Genomic DNA, 20,042 nt, shown 5'->3' on the forward strand with positions numbered 1-20,042 from the left:
TCGATACTGGCCGAGACAACACTGACCTGGACACTTGGGCTTCTGCGTGTGTGTGAGGTAAGCGCCGCGGCCTGCTGCTAGGCCTGCTCCGAGTCTGCTTCGTGTCTCCTCCTGACCCCGAGGCCCCTGTCGCCCTCAGACCAGAACCGTCGTCGCGTTTCGGGGCCACAGCCTGTTGCTGGACTCCTAAGACTCCTGCCTGACTGCTGAGCGACTGGTCCTCAGCGCCGGCATGATGAAGTTCACTGTGGTGGCGGCGGCGTTGCTGCTGCTGGGCGCGGTGCGGGCCGAGGAGGAGGACAAGAAGGAGGATGTGGGCACGGTGGTCGGCATCGACTTGGGGACCACCTATTCCTGGTAAGTGGTATCCGTCGAAGGAGGAGGGGGTGGGGAGGAGTGGGGCGTGGCCTCCGGGGCCAGCGTGAGAAAGTGAGGTGCTGATTCCTTTTCTGTGGGGTTTCCCCGTCAGCGTCGGTGTGTTCAAGAACGGCCGCGTGGAGATCATAGCCAACGATCAGGGCAACCGCATCACGCCGTCGTATGTGGCCTTCACTCCTGAAGGGGAGCGTCTGATTGGCGATGCGGCCAAGAACCAACTCACGTCCAACCCCGAGAACACGGTCTTCGATGCCAAGCGCCTCATCGGACGCACTTGGAATGACCCTTCGGTGCAGCAGGACATCAAGTTCTTGCCATTCAAGGTCGGACCCGTTTTTTTTTTCTCATGCTAATGGGGCGGCTGGGGTGATAGGAGTATTTAGGGGTTGCCACTTGGCCAAAAACACTGTTCAAAGGACTTAAAAGAATGTGTTCGGAATTTATGTAACGGTTTTACATCTAGTCGTTTTTAGTGTGTTATAAAACATGACACACTGTTAACAATGTCTAGAAGTTGAAACAGACTAAAACTGTCGATCTATCTACAATACAGCTGTGCTCAGTTTTAGTTGTGATTTCCCCCTAAGGGACAGAGATGAATCAAGCTATGGGAGGGAGGAAATGGATTTTTTTTTTTAAATCGTTTGTGGTGTCATTGTTTCCTCTTCGGAAAAATTACCTTTAAATTACTTTATGCCATAGGTGGTTGAAAAGAAAACTAAACCGTACATTCAAGTTGATATTGGAGGTGGGCAAACCAAGACATTTGCCCCAGAAGAAATTTCTGCCATGGTTCTCACTAAAATGAAGGAGACTGCTGAGGCGTATTTGGGAAAGAAGGTGAATAACGTGTGAAACAGTGTTGAGTGTTTGATTGCTGTTGCTCCCCCTCGATGACTTGTGTAGGGAAGCCTTCATGGTTTGAAACCTTTCAATTTTTTTTTAAAGATTTATTTATTATTATACATAATTTCACTGTAGCTGACTTCAGACACACCAGAAGAGAGTGTCAGATCTCATTATGGGTGGTTGTGAGCCACCATGTGGTTGCTGGGATTTGAACTCAGGACCTTCGGAAGAGCAGTCAGTGCCCTTACCTGCCGAGCCATCTCACCAGCCCCAGAAACCTTTCAATCTTAACTTTTAGTGATTTAGTGTTTTGTGGGAGGTCAAGGTATATGCTAGTCAGCCTTTATGAGTTACCACTGCTTAATTCTAATGACAAAAGCGTATGATATAGCAGTAAACTGACTTAGAAACTGTTGTGGCTTGACTAGTTGATAAGAGTGACAGAAGTGAGAACACCATGTACTTCAATCATCTTTAAGTATGATTGCACGGTTGTCCTTCTAGGTTACCCATGCAGTTGTTACTGTACCAGCTTACTTCAATGATGCCCAGCGACAAGCAACCAAAGATGCTGGCACTATTGCTGGACTGAATGTCATGAGGATCATCAATGAGCCGTAAGTATGGGACTCAGAGCTCTACCATATTCCCAAGTGGGGGGGAAATATGAACCCCTGACCAAGCTTTCTTCCCTCCTCTTCATCCTCACAGTACAGCAGCTGCTATTGCATATGGCCTGGATAAGAGAGAGGGAGAGAAGAACATCCTTGTGTTTGACCTGGGTGGCGGCACCTTCGATGTGTCTCTTCTCACCATTGACAATGGTGTCTTTGAAGTGGTGGCCACTAATGGAGATACTCACCTGGGTGGGGAAGACTTTGATCAGCGGGTCATGGAACACTTCATCAAGTTGTACAAAAAGAAAACTGGTAAAGATGTTAGGAAAGACAACAGAGCTGTGCAGAAACTCCGGCGTGAGGTAGAAAAGGCTAAGAGAGCCTTGTCTTCTCAGCATCAAGCAAGGATTGAAATTGAGTCCTTCTTCGAAGGAGAAGACTTCTCAGAGACCCTTACTCGGGCCAAATTTGAAGAGCTGAACATGGTATGCTCCTTGACAGTGCTAATGGAATCCGCTTAGACTGTAGAATTTGGGATAACTAAATAAGGTCTGGGTGGTCAGCACCATAGTAACCATGCCTTGCTTTTCTTTTTTGCTAGGACCTGTTCCGCTCTACCATGAAGCCTGTCCAGAAAGTGTTGGAAGACTCTGATCTGAAGAAATCTGATATTGATGAAATTGTTCTGGTTGGTGGATCTACTCGAATTCCAAAGATTCAGCAACTGGTGAAAGAGTTCTTCAATGGCAAGGAGCCATCCCGTGGCATAAACCCCGATGAGGCTGTAGCCTATGGTGCCGCTGTCCAGGCTGGTGTCCTCTCTGGTGATCAGGATACAGGTAGGTTGTTATCACTGTGTCTTTATCTGTTTAAGTAGCTCGATGGGAGGACTGTTGCTTTAGGAAACTGTAGGGTTAAGAGTAACAGGGAAGAAAGGTACAGTGATGAGAAGACTTAGGTCAGGCTTAGTTAAGATCGGTAGCAACTGTTAATTCATTTTTCCTAAAGTGTGTGTGGTTAGCCTAGGCAGATGACAGTGGGGAAGATGGCAAGAGTTCATTCATTGGGAGATTGCTTGGTAGTGCTCTCAGGACTCTAAAGAAAACCAAACCTGATTAATTTTCCTTTGCAGGTGATCTGGTACTGCTTGATGTTTGTCCCCTTACACTTGGTATTGAAACTGTGGGAGGAGTCATGACAAAACTGATTCCAAGGAACACTGTGGTACCCACCAAGAAGTCTCAGATCTTCTCCACGGCTTCCGATAATCAGCCAACTGTAACAATCAAGGTCTATGAAGGTAATTAAACGTTCACAAATATTGTATGTTTTGAAAGGATGTGATCTGGGTTTCACAATATTATTAAACAATATTATTAAATAAGTTAAACTATTATCCTCCCAGGGAAAGAAGTATGTTTTGTAACTCAAATGAAGAGGTTCTTAGTTGAACCAGTGTTGAATTTTTTTCATGTTAACTAGCTTTTGTAATACAAGGTCAGAGGGGCTTACAATGCTTTGAAGAGTTGAAATTAAGAGCAGTAGCACCCAGTGAGTTAATGTAGGGATCCCAGTGCCCTGGCTTTGTCAATAGTTTTTTCTGTGTTCTTACTCTAGGTGAACGACCCCTAACAAAAGACAATCATCTTCTGGGTACATTTGATCTGACTGGAATTCCTCCTGCTCCCCGTGGAGTTCCCCAGATTGAAGTCACTTTTGAGATAGATGTTAATGGTATTCTCCGAGTGACAGCTGAAGACAAAGGTACAGGAAACAAAAACAAAATCACAATTACCAATGACCAAAACCGCCTGACACCTGAAGAAATTGAAAGGATGGTTAATGATGCTGAGAAGTTTGCTGAGGAAGACAAAAAGCTCAAAGAGCGCATTGACACCAGGAATGAATTGGAAAGCTATGCTTATTCTCTCAAGAACCAGATTGGAGATAAAGAAAAGCTGGGAGGTAAACTTTCTTCTGAAGATAAAGAAACCATGGAAAAAGCTGTAGAGGAAAAGATTGAATGGCTGGAAAGCCACCAGGATGCGGACATTGAAGACTTTAAAGCCAAAAAGAAGGAACTAGAAGAAATTGTTCAGCCAATTATCAGCAAACTCTATGGAAGTGGAGGCCCTCCCCCAACTGGTGAAGAGGATACATCAGAAAAAGATGAGTTGTAGGTGCACTGATCTGCTAGAGCTGTAATATTGTAAATACTGGACTCAGGAACTTTCGTTGGGAGAAAATTGAGAGAACTTAAGTCTCGAATGTAATTGGAATCTTCACCTCAGAGTGGAGTTGAAAATGCTATAGCCCAAGTGGCTGTTTACTGCTTTTCATTAGCAGTTGCTCACATGTCTTGGGGTCAGGGAGAGGAGGAATTGGCTATTTTAAAAATTGAGAAAAAGGTGGGTCAGGGTGTGTGTTCACCTTGGATATGGTCTATTTAACAATTGGGTCATGCACATGTGGTGTAGGAACTTTTTTCTACCATAAGTGACACCAATAAATGTTTGTTATTTACACTGGTCTAATTTTTGTGAAAAGTTTGTAATTATATCCATCTTTTATTTTAGATAACTAAAATTTAAGACTGGATTCTCAGGTGTGTCTTTCTTCGGTGGGCAGGGAAGTGGGGCTTGTGATGCTGTGGGGTGGTACCACTTCTTGGAGATTTATTTAGCTTTATAACAATGTAGAGATGTTTGCTGTTTACTCCCCTAGGCGAGGGTTATTTCAGGATGCCTAAGTCCAATTCTTTTGAACATGGTTGAAATCATACTTCCCCTTTGTAAAATTGCTTTCTGGGCTTTTAGTTTTTTCAAGATAAGGTCTTTAGCTTTGTCTGTCCTCGAACTCAACACTGTAGACCAGGCTGGCCTTGAACTCAGATCCACCTGTCTCTCGATCCCAGGTACTGGGATTAAAGTGTATACCACCATGGCCCTTTCTGACTTTTGTTACAAGTAGTGCTGTGGTACTGCCTGGAATCTCTTAATAAATTGATCATGTTCCAGGCTGTGTTTAGTCCAAGCCCAATCTAGGGATCTGAGGCTGGTGCATGCTCAGTGGTGAGCGTTGCCTAGCACTAGTGTGAAGCCCTAGTGTTGTTAATCCTCTGGACTGGAAAAAAATTTAAATATACTTGTATTTTATATTTTGTGTGTACCCACAGGCCTGTGATATACTTAAAGAGTCCATATCACTGGGTAGTATTTGGTTTGTAATTTATATTTGAAGACGTTTGGTTGAAAGTTATTTAACAGCTTGAGGATTTACTTATCCAGCATGTATGAAGCCCTGGATTTATTTGATACTCAGCACCACATACTGGATGTAGTGACTCAGGCTGGAGGCAGGATTAATTAAATACTAGATTCAGTTATGTAGTTCATGAGAGCTACATGAACCAAAACATGCTCTGAAGCCTAATTGGTCAGAACCCCTTTTTCTAAAATGTCTTACTGGTATAGGGATAGGGTATATGGCAACCCTGATATTACAAACGTCAGTTGATGGTCAAAGGATTGGTTGAGAGGATTGTTTAGACTGGCAACATCAGGAGAGTAATGATCTAGGTAATCTATATGATCAATGAAGACTTTTCTTGTGTGTGACTACATTGCAACTCTTTATTAATAGTACATTTGGAAGGAGATAAGGCAATATGTTTATACTGTGGTTATCATTTTCCCAAGATCAAGAAGCCAGCTTGGTGGCTTTAAGATCTTCTGAGGCCTGTCTTCCCCAGCTGTAGGCAAAAATCCCTGGGGTTTATCATGATCTTGTAGACTGGACACTTGACTTGGCTCAGTTGGTCAGTAGAGTGCTCTACTTACTACTCAGATTTAGATGTCTAAGGCCAAATATGGTCAAGGACTCAAGGTTAAGAATGATTTGCTGATCATAAAGATGTATAAAAACCATCTTCTGTTAGAACCAAATAATGGAAGCATACTTTTTAAAATTGACTTGTTTATTTTTGAGAGTAAGTCTTGATCAGTGAAGATTTTTGTCCAGGGCTAATGTGGTATGGGAATTGAACTCAAGACCTTCGGAAGAGCGCTGGTGCTCTTACCCACTGGGCCACTTTGCCAGCCTCACCCCCACCCCGTCTCACTTTTTTTTTTTTTTTAAAGATTTTATTTATTTGAGTCCACTGTGGGTATTGGATTCCATTACAGATGGTTGTGAGCCACCATGTGGTTGATGGGAATTGAATTCAGGACCTCTGGAAGAGCACTGCCATCTCTCCAGTCCCCGTCTCACTCTTGAGATTCATTTTTGTACACTACCTGATACACTTTGAACCCAGCTTGGGCTTGGTAGCTCATGCTACTTATTTCTTCACTCAGGAGGCTGACTGAGGCAGGATTATAGCAAGTTCACAGTTACACCTTGAGATTCTTTCTACATCATCTGTCTTACTCCCATTCATACTTCCTAAAAGGGGAGAGAGGAGCATGATATAGTACATGTCTGTAATCCTAGCACACTGGGACACCGAGGCAGGAGGATGATAAATTTGAGGCCAGCCTATGCTGTCAGATTTTTCTATCAAACACAAGTATTTGGGGCCAAGTGAAATGTTAAAATTGATTTGTACAACTTCATGCTGGGTCCAGGGATGGTTAATAACAAGAGCCAGTCCTCATCCTTTGTCCCCCATTACCAGCAGGGTCCTACTACATAGGCATGCACCACCACACCCAGCTTTTCTTTTTCTTTTTTTACTTTTTTTTTTTCCAGATGGGTAATATGCCCACACCTGAACAAGGTTTAGGGGAGGTACATATTCTGTGAACACCCAGTCATTGTGATTATGAACCAAATAAGGATCTCCCACACTGCTCTTGTAACTGCTATCTTTCTAGCCTCCTGCCTGTACTTTTTTCTAGTGATTCGCTAATACATATTAAAGAGTGTCTAACTCGTAATTGTCTACTCCAATACCTAGCTTGGGTATCTACAGATTTTATTGCTGGTAAAACTTTATAATGGAATTATTTGCACTAGGCTATCCAGTTAAAAATGTTGATTAAGTGCAAGATGGATATGCTTTTTATGTCTGGTTTTTCAAGACAGGGTTTCACTATGTAGCTCTGGCTGTCCTGGAACTCACCACGTAGACCAGGCTGGCCTCTGCCTCCCAAGTGCTGGGATTAAAGGTGTGTGCTACTATGCCTGGTGTGCACCACCGCACTGGGATGAGAGAATATATTGTGCAAAAAGTATTTGGCAGTGTAGCTCGGCAGAGTTTTCACTTTTGTAAAAAGTCACAAGTAATACAAATGTGGGCTTTATTAGTCCACTACAGTTACGAGACAGTCGTCATAAACCTCCCCTTCTGTGTTCATCCCACCGAACACAAAGCAGAGCAACACAGTAGTTGGACTCTCCTCGTGTGGTCCTCCACTCTGGGTCTCTGCTTTCTCAGCAGCGTCCCCTTTCTCATCTTGGAGGGTTAGAATGACAGAATCTGAGTCTTTATTCTCAGAGGTAGACATCACTGGCCATGGGATGACACACATGGAGTGGTCCAGTCGTCCAGCGGGTAGGGAAGTGTCAAACTGAAGTACAGTCCAGTGCTGCTTTTCTGAGTAAGGGGGACAAAACAAAGGCTCCTGTTAAGACATAGTTCCACAGGTATTCAGTGATGTTCTACATCACTTAAGCCACAAAGAGGAAATAAAGGGAAAAACAGGTTGGGTCTGACAGTGTATGCCTGTAATCCCAGCACTCAGGACTCACAGGCAGGAGGATGCCTGCCTTTGTCAGACCCTGTTTTTCTGTGGGATTTTGTGTTTTTGTTGTTTTTGTTTTTTTAAATACGTACGTACACTGTGTGTGTGTGTGTGTGTTTTGGTAGAGTAGAGTAGGACCACAAATGTCTTCCTCTGTCCATATCTGTCCTATTTTCCTTTGAGGAAGGATCTCTCACTGAGCCAGAAGCTGCAATTTCAGGTGGGCTGGCCAGCCAATGCGCCCTGGCAATCGGCCTGTCTGCTCCACAGTGCTGGGGTTATAGGCGCACATGACCATGCCTAGCTTTTATACGGATGCTGGGATTCTAACTCTAGTCCCCACGTTTGCACAGCATGCACTGTTACCAGCTCAGCCACTTTCCCAACCCCCTCCTTTCGATTTAGACATGAAGGCACCAAACTAGAAAATGCCTGCATCACTTACCAAAAGATGTTTGTTTTAAAGACCAGGAGTTAGGGCTGGAGAGATGGCTCAGTGGTTAAAAGTACTGACTGTTCTTCCAGAGGACCTGAGTTCAATTCCCAGCTACTACATGGTGGCTCACAACCATCTGTAATGGGATCTGATGCCCTCTTCTGATATGCTCGCAGACAGTGACAGTGTATTCACATACATATAAATAAATCTTAAATAAAAAAATTTAAACAACAACAACAACAACAAAAAAAAAACACGGGGCAGTGGTGGCACATGCCTTTAATTCCAGCACTTGGGAGGCAGAGACAGGCGGATTTCTTTGAGGCCAGCCTGGTCTACAGAGTGAGTTCCAGGACAGCCAGGGCTACACAGAGAAACCCTGTCTCAAAAAAAAAATTTTTTTTTTTTTGAAAGGAAAGGAGAGGGCACAGTGTTTTTTTAAAAGAAAGAAAAGTGAGCAGGAGTGACTCCCTCACTCACCTGTGTGATACTTGTACATCATGTTCAGTGCTCCAGTGGCTGTCATACCTCCAAACATATATACATGGTGTCCCACAGCAACGGCGGCATGGGCAGCACAGCCGACTGGAACAGCCCCGGTGGGACCAAGCTTCTGCCAGCTCATGTCACCTGTCACAAGAGAGAGTTTTGCACATGAGCTAAAATAGGAATTCAAATTATCTGCTGCAGTTTGCAAAGTGATTGATGACAGTCATCCTCAGGGAGTGTGTGTGTGTGTGTGTGTTGAGATACGATGATGTAGTTCTGATCTGGAATACCCTTAGTAAAGCAGGCTGGTCTTAAGCTGAACTTGGGGATTAAAGCTGCTCAACACCATACCTGGGTCACAGGAATCTCTTAAGAGGTAACGGAGAGAGGTTCAATATGCAGAACTGGTTTTAAGGGAGGGTGGCTTGAATTATTCTCTAATCTGCAGCAAGGGACCTATAGTTTCAAAAAGCATCTTGTGGGATTCTAATGCTCTTTGGAGCATACTGAGAAATGTGAAAACTTTTTTTTTTTGGGGGGGGGGGAGCTTCGAGACAGGGTTTCTCTGTGTAGCCCTGGCTGTCCTGGAACTCACTTTGTAGACCAGGCTGGCCTCGAACTCAGAAATCCGCCTGCCTCTGCCTCCTAAGTGCTGCACAGAGAAACCCTTTCTTGTAAAACAAAACAAAACAACAACCAAAAAAAAAAAAAAAAAAAAGAAAAAGAAAAGAAAACGAAAGGAAGATAGAAAGAAAAGATAGATTCACTTTTATTTTATGCAGATTCACTTTTATTTTATGCATATGTGTTTGTCTGTGCGCCACATTCATGCATGGTGCCTATGGAGGCCAGAAGGAGGTACTTCATTCCACTGGACTAAAATTACAATGGCTGTGAGCTGCCACGTGGGTACTAGGAGTCAAACCCAGGTCCTTGGGAAGGTGCCGACCCATCTCTCCAGTTTCTCCAACAGCAACTGTGTGAGTGCAAGTTAGACACTTGCAGAGTCTTGCTCAGCCCTCTGAATTGCTATCACATGTGTCTACAGCCTTCTCTTATGGATGAGCACACAGGATGATTGAAGGATGGGCCTTGCTGGAGTAGCTGGTAAGGGGCTGAGCTGGGCATCCTAAGGCTGCCAGGCCTGTGTCCTCTACAATGCAACTTGTTGATTCAGTGCTCATCCTCAACACTGTCTTATTTTAGTTTTTTGGTTTTTCAAGACGTGGTTTCTCTGTGTAGCCCTGGCTGTCCTAGAACTTGTTCTGTAGACCAAGTTGGCCTTGAACTTACAGAGATCTGCCTGATGCTCCCAACACTATTTTTGCATCTGTTCAAAGGAGCACTTAAATGAGGTAATACATAACTCTGGACTTTAGATTAGAAGACTATTTGAGAAGGAATAAAGCAATAGCTAGGAGGTATTCTTCAGCACAGAAAAATGGAGTCTTAAACAATTATCAGCCAAGCGTGATGGTGTACACCTTTAATCACAGCACTCAGTCACAGAGGCAGATGGATCTCTGTGAGTTTCAGGCCTGTTTGGTTTACATAGTGAATTCCAGGACAGCCAGGGCTACATAGAAGACATCAAGAACGGGCTGGGGAGATGGCTCAGCGGGTAAGAGCACTGACTGCTCTTCTGAACGTCCTGAGTTCAAATCCCAGCAACCACATGGTGGCTCATAACCACCTGTAATGAGATCTGATGCCCTCTTCTGGTGCTTCTGAAGACAGCTACAGTGTACTTGCTTATAATAAATAAATCTTTGGGCTGGAGCGAGTCAGGGACTGAGAAAGTAGGGCTGACTGGAGCGAGCAGAGGTCCTAAATTCAATTCCCAACAACCACATGAAGGCTCACAACCATCTGTACAGCTACAGTGTACTCATATACATAAATAAATCTTAAAAAAAAAAAAAAAACAAGAACAAATCCTATCCTATTTGAAATTGCATGAGAAAACACGTCTCTAGTCCCTGAACTCGATAGTCTGAAGGAGGACTGATTGTGAGGTTGGGCTACACAGCTAGACACTGTCTTTTTTTGTTTTTGTTTTTTTGTTTTTTGTTTTTTTCTAGTCAGGGTTCCTCTGTGTATTCCTGGCTGTCCTGGAACTCACTCCGTACACCAGGCTGGCCTCGAACTCAGAGATCCATCTGCTTCTGCCTCCCAAGTGTTGGGATTAAAAGTGTGCGCCGCCACTGCTCAGCTAGACACTGTCTTAAATGCAAAACAAAAAAAAAGCTGGGCCTGTTAATCCCAGCACTAGGAGGCAGAGGCAGGTGGATCACTATGAATTCAAAACCAATTTGGTATACAAAAAGCAAGTTCCAGGACAGCCAAGGTACAAAGAGATACACTGCCTTGGAAATAAATGAAGGAAGGGAGGGAGGGAGGGAGGGAAAACCCTGCAGCCAATGAAGAAATCCCAGCTAGCGAGCTGCCTCTGAGGACCTAGTGAGAACTCGAATACTCTGCATAGGTGTTCTTGTGCCTCCGGCCTCTCATCCCTCTTCTCTGTAGTCTGGAGCAAACTAGGCTTGGCTCATGTATCCATCCACCCGCTCTTGAGCAGATAAGCACTTACTCACTCTCTGGCTGACGGCATTCGTGCTGGAAATGTACAGATAAAGGAAAGACGAAGTCCCGCCCTCAATGGAGCTAACAGTCAGAAAGGCTCAGCCGAGAGCCCAGCCCTTCTGAGGGAGAGATAATCTTCAGGTTCTTTCTGGCTTTCTTTTTCCTGGGCTTTTGGCCATGAAGCCCTGCAAACATGCAGTTCCGGTCATCCAACTTTGTTATCTAGACCAGACATGGAGTAAGAACCAAGGCCTCACAGGTTTCTAGCTGGGAACACAACGTGTAGGAACTGATGGTGGAAAGGATCAGTGCCTGAACACATACTGAGTCTTGGGGAACGACTGCATTTAAAAATAGAGTTGGATGTGGTGGCGCACACCCTTAGTTCCAGCACTCAAGAGGCTGAGGCACTGATCTCTGTGAGTTCAAGAACAGCTTGGTCTACACAGCAAGCTCTAGGCCAGTATGACTCTGTCTGAGAAAAGCAATTTTAAAAAGATGTGTTTGGGTCTACAGAGATGGCGCTCAGCTCCTCTAGAAGTTCTAGGTCCAGTTCCCAGCACTCATATGGCAGCTCACAACTTCCTGCAACTCTGGTTCCAGAGAATCCAGGGCCCTCTCCTGGCCTCCTCAGGTACTACATACTTGTGGTACACATACATGCAGGAAGACCATCCACACCATAGATTTTAATCTCTAGAAATGTCTTATTTTACCTATGTGAATGTATGTGTGTCTATGCGTGTGTGTATGTTCTTGTGTCAGCTGTGACCAGAGCTTCTGGGTTCCCTGAAGCTTCTCTGAGCTTAGTGTGGGTGCTGGGGACTGAACTTGAATACTCTGCAAGAGCAGGAAGAGCTTTTAAGTGTTGACCCATTTCTTCAGCCCCAGTTGTTGATGATACTCTTCCCTCCTCCTCTCTTCTTCTTCAAGTCAGTTAGTCTGTCTGTCTGTCTATCTGCCTGCCTACCTGCCTGTCTACTTACTTACTTACTTACCTACGCTACCTACCTACACAAGTGCTGTACTTATTTAGTGTGCAGTATTTTGCCTGCCCAGAGTTTATGCACCACCACATGCTGCCTGTAGAGGGCAGAAGAGGGCAACAGAATCTGGAAGTGCTGGTGCTGTCATGTGGGTGTTGGGAATCCAACCTAGGTGCCCTGGAAAGTCCAGCCAATGAGCTTCGTGGCTGAGCTACTTTATTCTTCAATATTCAGGCCAAGCTTCATGACATCTAGGAAAGCTTCTAACAGCCAGTCAAGTTACCAACACATAAGAGGAAAGTGGAATTCTTTCAAAGCACATCGTAAAGAGTTCTGAATATATAAGGCCCCTGGCCCTCTTACAGGCTTACCTATATCAATGCAATGGAGATCATCAAAGAACTTGTCCCCTGCCAATCCTCCGTGGATGAAGAGTTTTGTGCCCGCTGCCACCATCACATGGCCATGCCGAGGAGACGGAGGACTTCCATGTGTCTCCGGTTGAGACCATGTCAGAGTGTCTACAAAGGTAAAGGCATTAACACTAGGTAACCTGTCTCTGCAAGCACCTCCCAGGGCAGGGCGCTCCAAGAAGGAAGTCACCTCAGAGTCCTTCTCCCCAGCTTACCAGCAGGAGACCTCAATCCCACTACGTAACCTCTACTTGGATACTCGCAGGGCTGTAAGCTGCAAAGCCAATAACCCCGCATGCTGGCTTACAGTCTGGCTAGTAGGAAGCCATCTCTTGCTTTGGATTGAGAAAAGCTTCGAATAAGAACTACCTCAAAGTTAAAATAAGTGCGCATGCTTCTTCTGTGAGAAACCTTCAGAGCTCTTCTTTTTTTTTTCTTTTGTTGTTGTTTGCTTTTGAGAGGTACAGGAAATCGAACCCAGGGCACTGCATACACTGCACTGCACTGCACACACTGAGTACATGCTTTACCTTTGAGCCACACCCAACCGAGAGTCACCACCTTTTTGTCATTGTCTTTTGAGACAGGGTCTCATTATATAGCTGTGGCTAGCCTAGAACTATGAAGACCAGGCTGACCTCAAATTCGAAGAGATCCGCCTGCTTCCACCGCATAGGGCTGGGATTAAAGACATGTGCCAATACACCAAGCTTGACTCTTTTTTTGAGGCAGGTTTCATGTCTCGTAGGCTAGGCCTAGTCTCTCGACTGCTGGGATTATAGACACTCATCTGCCATTGCGCTTGGTCTGTGTGGTGCTAGGGACTAAATGTGTACAGGGTTTGGTGCATGCTAGACAAGGACTCTACTTAGTGTAAAATCTTTTCTCAAGTCCCTGTCTCCTGTTTGAGAGATAAGTGAAGCTGAGGTGGCCCTGGCCAGGAAAGCAGCCCCAAGATCCCTATGTCCCCAGCCCATACTTGCGTCAAATACATGCAACTTCACGTCCTCCACAGGCTGGGCACCTCTCTCTCCTCCCCCAAAGACGTATAGTTGGTTTCCGATAGCTGCGGACGATGTGTGGAATGTTCTTGGGGATGGAGGGGAGCCAGTCACTTCTGGTGTGCTCCACGTCCTGTCTTCTAGTCCAGAGAGAAAATAAGCATTTAAAAGACCTAGGCTTAAGGCTCTGTCCTTACTCTTTGTTTTCTGAGGTGCTGGGGATCTGTACCCCGGGCCTGCTAGGCTTGCAGTCTCCTACTGATCCACTTCTGCAGACCTGGACCTTGACAGGGTCTCCTTTGTACCTGAGTCTCTGAGGAACACAAAACAGTATAAGACAGCACAGCACAGCACACGGTGCAGCACACAGAGCGCAGCTCAGCACAACACAGTGCAGTACACAGCAGAGCACAGCACACACAGTGCAGTAGAGCAGAGCAGAGCACAGCGCAGCACAGCTCAGCACACACAGCTTAGCACAACACAGCACAGCAGAGCACAGCACAGCATTAGGCAGGGATCTCATACTCTCCAGTGCCGAGCAAGCACAGGATGATATTAGAGCTCTTATTCCCTGGCTCTTACTCTTGCTCCCTTGTCCCCCTCTCTCTCCACATTTCCTTCTCCCCTCTCTCCACATGGTCATGGCCGGCCTCTACTTCTCTACTCTTCTCCTTCTTTCTGCCTTTCTACAATAAATGCTTTAAAACCATTAAAAAAAAAAAAAAACCAAGATGATATTAGAGGTTGTTCAGACAGGTGAAATTCCCAAAGTTAAGAAGCCACAGGTTGAGTTAGGAGTGAGGTCAGGAGCGTGTCTGAGTGCGGATCCACTGTGCTGACGGCTCTGTGCTTGCAGGAGTCCAACGCCTGCTAACATCCACTCCCACTGGATGCTAGAGTCCAAACGGGCCAAACTTCCTAGAAAATGTGGCCATTGAAAGAGAGTAGATGAGGCTGGAGAGATGGCTCAGTAGTTAAGAGCACTGGCTCCTCTTCCAGAGATTCTGGGTTCAATTCTCAGCAACCACATTATAGATGGAGTCTTACAACCACCTGTAATGGGATTTGATGCTCTTTTCTGCTGTGCAGGTACAAATAAAGAACTTATATATATAAACCACTAAAATAAAATAAAATAAAATAAAATAAAATAAGAAAGATAGCAGCAACCTCACTGCACTTTTAGAGGTACTACTGATAACCAACTGAATGAGAAATGAGAAATAAATGCCAGTCTCTCCCTTCTCACATTGGAGCTGAAGCCGAGCTAGACTGTTACTTCCTTAACAGTCGGCTAGCAAATGGCTGTTGGACTTTAAATACATTTTAAAAATTCATTTTGATTTTGTATGTGCATTGGTGTTCTGCCTGCATGTGTGTCTCTGTGAGGGTATCAGATCCCCTGGAACTAGAGTTAAAGACAGCTATGATCTGCTATGTAGGTGCTGAGAATTGAACCCAGGTCCTCTGGAAGAGCAGCTAGTACTTGTAACTGCTGAGCCATCTCTCCAGCTTTTAAACACATTTAAAAACAAATTTATTTTATCTTATGTGAGTGTCTTGCCTGCATCTATGTATGTGCCACCATGTGTATGCCTGTTGTTCACAGAGGCCAGAAGAGCGTGGTAGGTCCCTGGAATGGAGTTATGCCAGCTGTGAGCCTCTATGTGGGCACTGGAAATCAAACCTGGGTCCTCTGTCAGAGCAGTTCTCCAGCCCAGGTTTGAACAGTTATAATAACACCATGGTCTGTGTATGTTCTACCAGTCTGTCTTGAAATCAAAAGCTCACCACATGACGGGCGTAAAGAAGTTTCTTTCTTTTTAAAATAAAACTTAAGCTCTGTCCCTCCATGGTTCCCACTCACCCCTGAGAGATGTGTGGAAGGTCAGACATTTTAACAGGCCTTCTGGAGAGAAGAGGTGAGGTTTGAAGCCAGATCTGTCAGAGTCCCACCAAATCGACTATTATTTCCTATCTAGAAATACTGTGCCTTTTGTAAAGACTCTTCATTCAACACACAAAATGCTACCCAAGGCTCATGCAATGCATGTGGGAGCCAAACAGGAACACAAGTGCAGAATGGGCCTTGCACTACATCAAAGCAAAAGGAAATGTCTCTAGAGCTGCAGATATCGGGCAGGGCTTGGAGCCCAGGAACGGAAAGTCAAACAGGGTCTGGTGGCTCAAACTTGTAAGTGTAGAATGAGACAGGGAGACTGAGAGCCTTGACTCTCTAGTGAGACTCTGTCAGTGAAACAAGACAAATGAACAGTGCAGACAATCAGCTTCCCCGACAGCGGCTTTCCCAGGTTCCACCAGTCTGTTTCTGTTGTATGGTATTGAGACAGAGTTTCATTACATAGCCCCGCCTGGCCAGGCTGGCCTCAAACTCATAGAGATCTGCCTGCCTCTGCCTTCAGAATATTGGGATTATAGGCATGCACCACTGTAGATTTCTGTTTAGTTCTGTTTTTAAATAAATGTCATCCCCCAGAACCGAAAGGACAGGGTCCCAGCACACCCTGGTGAACTCAGCATTTAGGAAGCCAAGACAGGGAAATCTTGGTTCCAGGCTAGCCCTGGGCGGTAGAGTGAGGAACCCTTCCCCAGGTCTCCCAACATTCCAGGAACCCTTTCCCAGGTCTCCCAACATTCCCACACCCTCCATGCCACCTTCTTAAAGATGGACTTCCTGAACTGATTTCCACTTCCCAAATTCTGTCTGGGTCAATACCAGAGAGCGAGTGTTAGCTCCTAATCGAAATCCTTAACAGGGGCTAGAGAGATGGCTCTTCCAGAGGTACTGAGTTCAATTCCCAGCAACCACATGGTGGCTCACAACCATCTGTAATGGGATCTGATGCCTTCTTCTGGTGTGTATGAAGACAGTGTACTTATATACATTAAATAAATAATATTAAAAAAAGAAAAGAAATCTTTAACAAGGTCACAAGGGAAGGACTGATATCCCATGTGGCAGAAAAGAGAAAGGAAGGAATTGAGGGGCTTGGCTCAAGCTCACGGATAGTGTACGGCAAAGCACAGACTCGTGAACTATTTCTGCCCCAAGTTCTGGGAACCAAACTAAGAGACTCCTGCCCCCCAGGCAAGCACTCTTCTGGCCTGATTCCAGCTGTCAATCATCACATGCTAGCCCAGAATGACCTTGAAGTTGTGGTCCCTCCCCCTCAGCCTCCCAAGTAACAGGGGTATCAGGCCTGTACTACCAGCCCCAGCGTGATGATCATACTCTAGGATGGTTCCAGACAAATGGCTCCAGCATAGGCGAGGAGGTCAAGGCACTGTCTACTTCATACCTGACTGTGCTCTGGACTCTATGAACAAAGAACAAGACCTCAAAGCACTTACATCACCACAGTGGCGATGCTTGCCTTTCACTTTGGATTTCAGCCCTCAGGAGCAGAGGCAGGAGGATCACTGAGAGTTTGAGACCACACTGATCTACATAAAGAATTCTAGGCCAGCCAGTCAGGGCTACATAGTGAGACTCAGACTCAAAAACAGACAGACAGACAACAAACAAAAGAAAAGAGAGTAGTGGTGGTATATGCTTTTAATCCCAGCACAGAGGGAGGTAGAGGCAGGTGGGTTTCTGTGAGTTCGAGGCCAGCCTAGTCTACAGAGTGAGCTCTAATCTATGACAGCTAGGGATGGGGGGGGGAGAGAGAGAGAGAGAGAGAGAGAGAGAGAGAGAGAGAGAGAGAGAGAGAGAGAGAATGAGAACACTGCTCTTCTACAGCCTTTGGTTCCTAGCACCTCCAGTTCTGGGGGGATCTGATTCCCTCTTCTGACATCCTTGGACACTGATACACCTGGGACACAGACATACATGCAGGCAAAGTATTCATATACATAAAATAAAATAAAATAATATGTTTTTTAAAAGCATTTGCATTCCACAGAGGAAGGGCATGGTGGGTTACAAACACTCAAACCACTTCAATGGCCGTCTAAGTAGATACTTTTCTTTTTTTTTTTTTTTTTTTAAAGATTTATTTATTTATTATATGTAAGTACACTGTAGCTGTCTTCAGACACTCCAGAAGAGGGCATCAGATCTCATTACGGGTGGTTGTGAGCCACCATGTGGTTGCTGGGATTTGAACTTTGGACCTTCGGAAGAGCAGTCGGGTGCTCTTACCCACTGAGCCATCTCACCAGCCCCAAGTAGATACTTTTCAAACACTACAAAGAAATTTCATACTCGACACGAAAGACAATTCAGTCCCGTCAGACATGAAACACTCCTATAATTCCATCGCCAGAGAGCAGGTTATGAAACCAGAGCTACCCTGGAGAGTTTGATCCCTGGACCCCACATGGTAAAAAGGGAGAACTGATTTCCACAGTCATCCTCTGGCTTCCACGTGGACACCACAGACTGCATACGATCTCTCTCTCATGCACACACAGCCACACAAATAAAAAAATCCATAAATTCCTATTTCTAAGAGGTCAGCAAAGTAAAATAGGTTAGTTAGGGCAACAGCAATTCAATGTACTGTAACGTAACTGCATTCATAGTGTGCGATTGTCTTAGTTAGGGTTTTATTGCTGTGAACAGACACTATGCCTCTTAGAAGGACAATATTTAATTAAGGCTGGCTTACAGGTTCAGAGGTTCAGTCCATTATCATCAAAGAAGGAGCATGGTAGCATCTAGGGAGACATGGTACAGGTGGAGCTGAGAGCTCTACATCTTTATCTGAAGGCTGCTACCAGGCAGCTAGGAAGAGGGTCTTAAAGCCCATACCCACAGTGACATACTTCCTCCAACAAGGCCCTACCTACTCTAACAAGGCCACGCCTCCTCATACTGCCACTTCCTGAACCAAGCGCATTCAACCCATCACAGCGATAAAAAGAAAGTAACCTGTGTCTACTCACCAGGACTCATGACTTGCAGACAGTTTCGATTTCCTGACTGGTCTGCACCTCCAAACACCCAGATGCTGTGAGGAGAGCAGGAGGGAAGGAAGCTGGCATGCTCGTACCGAGGCAAGAGGCCCTCCCTGGTGGCCGTGTCCCACTGGTGTGTTCCTAGAAAACATTTATGCGATCCTTAGATTAGGGCTGTCAGCTGGTAATTCTGGTTGGATTACCAGGGCAGTGGAAAGAGGCAAAATCATAAGCAACCAACCACAAAGGGAGCAGGATCAAACTCTGATGTGGTCTCTAGTGCACGCCTGCAGGCTGTCTACCTGGTCCATGTACCTCTTTCATGGAAACTGTCTCTTCTTCCCCGTTCAGAGTCCAGTGACATATGTCTGACACTAACTTTCTACTTGTAACTAATGGGACTTGGCTGACACGGGCCACTTGGATCTAGTTTCCACTCTCATCAGTGTGGGCTACGACTTTTTGTTTTTAGATTCTGCAGAACACTCCTGGATTCTATGAAATCTCCCTCCCTCCCTTCCTCCCCCCACCCCCTCCTTAACAAATCTCTGGGCAAATAGAGTAACAATGCCAAAACTAGCTCATCCTTTTAGTTAGCAAGTCACGAATGTAGGACCTTACAGGCATCACACTGTTAGCTAATCAAAACTGTAAATGAAGCTGGTTAGTACCTCTATTTAATAGGCTACTGGGGTTCAGATGGCCTTGCTAAGGTCACTATGGCACTTGATAGCTGCTGGCATGGTGGCACAAGTCCAGGATCCCAAAACATGGAAAGTGGAGGCAGAAGGACTGTGAGTATGAAGCCAGTCTGGGCTACATAGAGAACTGGAGGCTAGGATGGACTGACAGACAGACGTGACATAACTGAGCTGGAAGGGAAGCTCCTTGGTATCTAAAAGAGTCAAGGCATCTTTTTTTGCCTCATGCTGGGAGTAGAGTTTCAAGTATCTGGACAGTATAAACAAGAGTCTGTGGTAACTGTGGCTGGGAGCCTCAGCGAGAGGTGACACCCCAGGTCTAAATGATTGTGATGTACCTATGCAAGAGTATTGATGCTCTGAAAATTATCATGAGAAGCCCAACTACGGCAATTAAAAATGTTCTAATTACATTCTATTTATTCTGTGTGTGCGTGTTTCTGTGTGTTTGTGTGTATTTGTGTGTACATTTGTGTCACAGCTCCTGTGTGGAGGTTAGAGAACAACTTTGAGAGTTAGTTTCTTCCTTTCCACCAAGTGGGTCTTAGGAAACAAACTGAGATTAGCGTTGGGAGCAGAAACCTTTACCCACTGAACCATCTCTCCAGCCTCATTTCTGTTGTTTCAAACTTGAATTATTTACAGACCAAGTGTGCATATAAAAATGGACATAACCAGGGCAGGAGAGGGGCTCTGTTAAGGGCACTTTCGAACCTTGCAGAAATTCCCAGCATGTATGGAACTCCAGATCTAGGGGATGGAATGCTTCTGCCCCTCCACAACCCCGGGCACTCACATGCACATACTCCACAGACATTAAACAATAATGGGCTGGAGTGACAGCTCAGCACTACAATACCCAGGCTCAGGTCCTGGCACCATGGTGGCACACAGCTCTCTATAACTCCAGTTCCAA

At 45.3% G+C, this 20,042-nt stretch overlaps 2 protein-coding genes and 1 pseudogene across 13 annotated transcripts in view; 1 reads left to right on the plus strand and 2 right to left on the minus strand.

The window, feature by feature from the left end:
- Hspa5 (heat shock protein 5) lies at nt 1-4,440 on the plus strand. 2 transcript variants are annotated; one of them, NM_001163434.1, is made up of 9 exons: nt 1-57; nt 140-357; nt 470-701; nt 1,081-1,218; nt 1,732-1,844; nt 1,939-2,329; nt 2,446-2,683; nt 2,977-3,144; nt 3,462-4,440. In NM_001163434.1, exons 2-9 carry the CDS (start codon nt 233-235, stop codon nt 4,022-4,024), a joined length of 1,968 nt encoding a protein of 655 aa, NP_001156906.1. In that variant the 5' UTR covers nt 1-57; nt 140-232; the 3' UTR covers nt 4,025-4,440. The 2 variants fall into 2 exon arrangements, with proteins under 2 accessions (NP_001156906.1, NP_071705.3); NM_022310.3 differs by having other exon boundaries at nt 1-357.
- The window catches only part of Rabepk (Rab9 effector protein with kelch motifs), a 25,588-nt gene continuing 8,065 nt past the window's right edge, over nt 2,520-20,042 (minus strand). For 5 of the 11 annotated variants that reach the window (XM_006497989.3, XM_006497984.4, XM_030250019.1 and 2 more), the window contains 5 exons: nt 18,414-18,566; nt 13,478-13,636; nt 12,457-12,606; nt 8,508-8,657; nt 5,803-7,440 (listed from right to left, as the gene is read on the minus strand). In XM_006497989.3, coding sequence (XP_006498052.1) covers nt 7,148-7,440; nt 8,508-8,657; nt 12,457-12,606; nt 13,478-13,636; nt 18,414-18,423 — 762 coding nt within the window. In that variant the 5' untranslated portion in view covers nt 18,424-18,566 and the 3' untranslated portion in view covers nt 5,803-7,147. Of the gene's footprint in view, nt 2,751-5,802; nt 7,441-8,507; nt 8,658-12,456; nt 12,607-13,477; nt 13,640-18,413; nt 18,567-20,042 lie in introns of those variants that run through there. The other 6 variants (XM_030250025.1, XM_006497986.3, XM_006497987.4 and 3 more) reach the window with 4 other exon arrangements.
- LOC115489640 lies at nt 6,588-6,683 on the minus strand (annotated as a pseudogene).

The sequence above is a fragment of the Mus musculus genome, chromosome 2 (assembly GCF_000001635.26).
Source record: "Mus musculus strain C57BL/6J chromosome 2, GRCm38.p6 C57BL/6J".
Classification (NCBI taxonomy): Eukaryota; Metazoa; Chordata; class Mammalia; order Rodentia; family Muridae; genus Mus; species Mus musculus.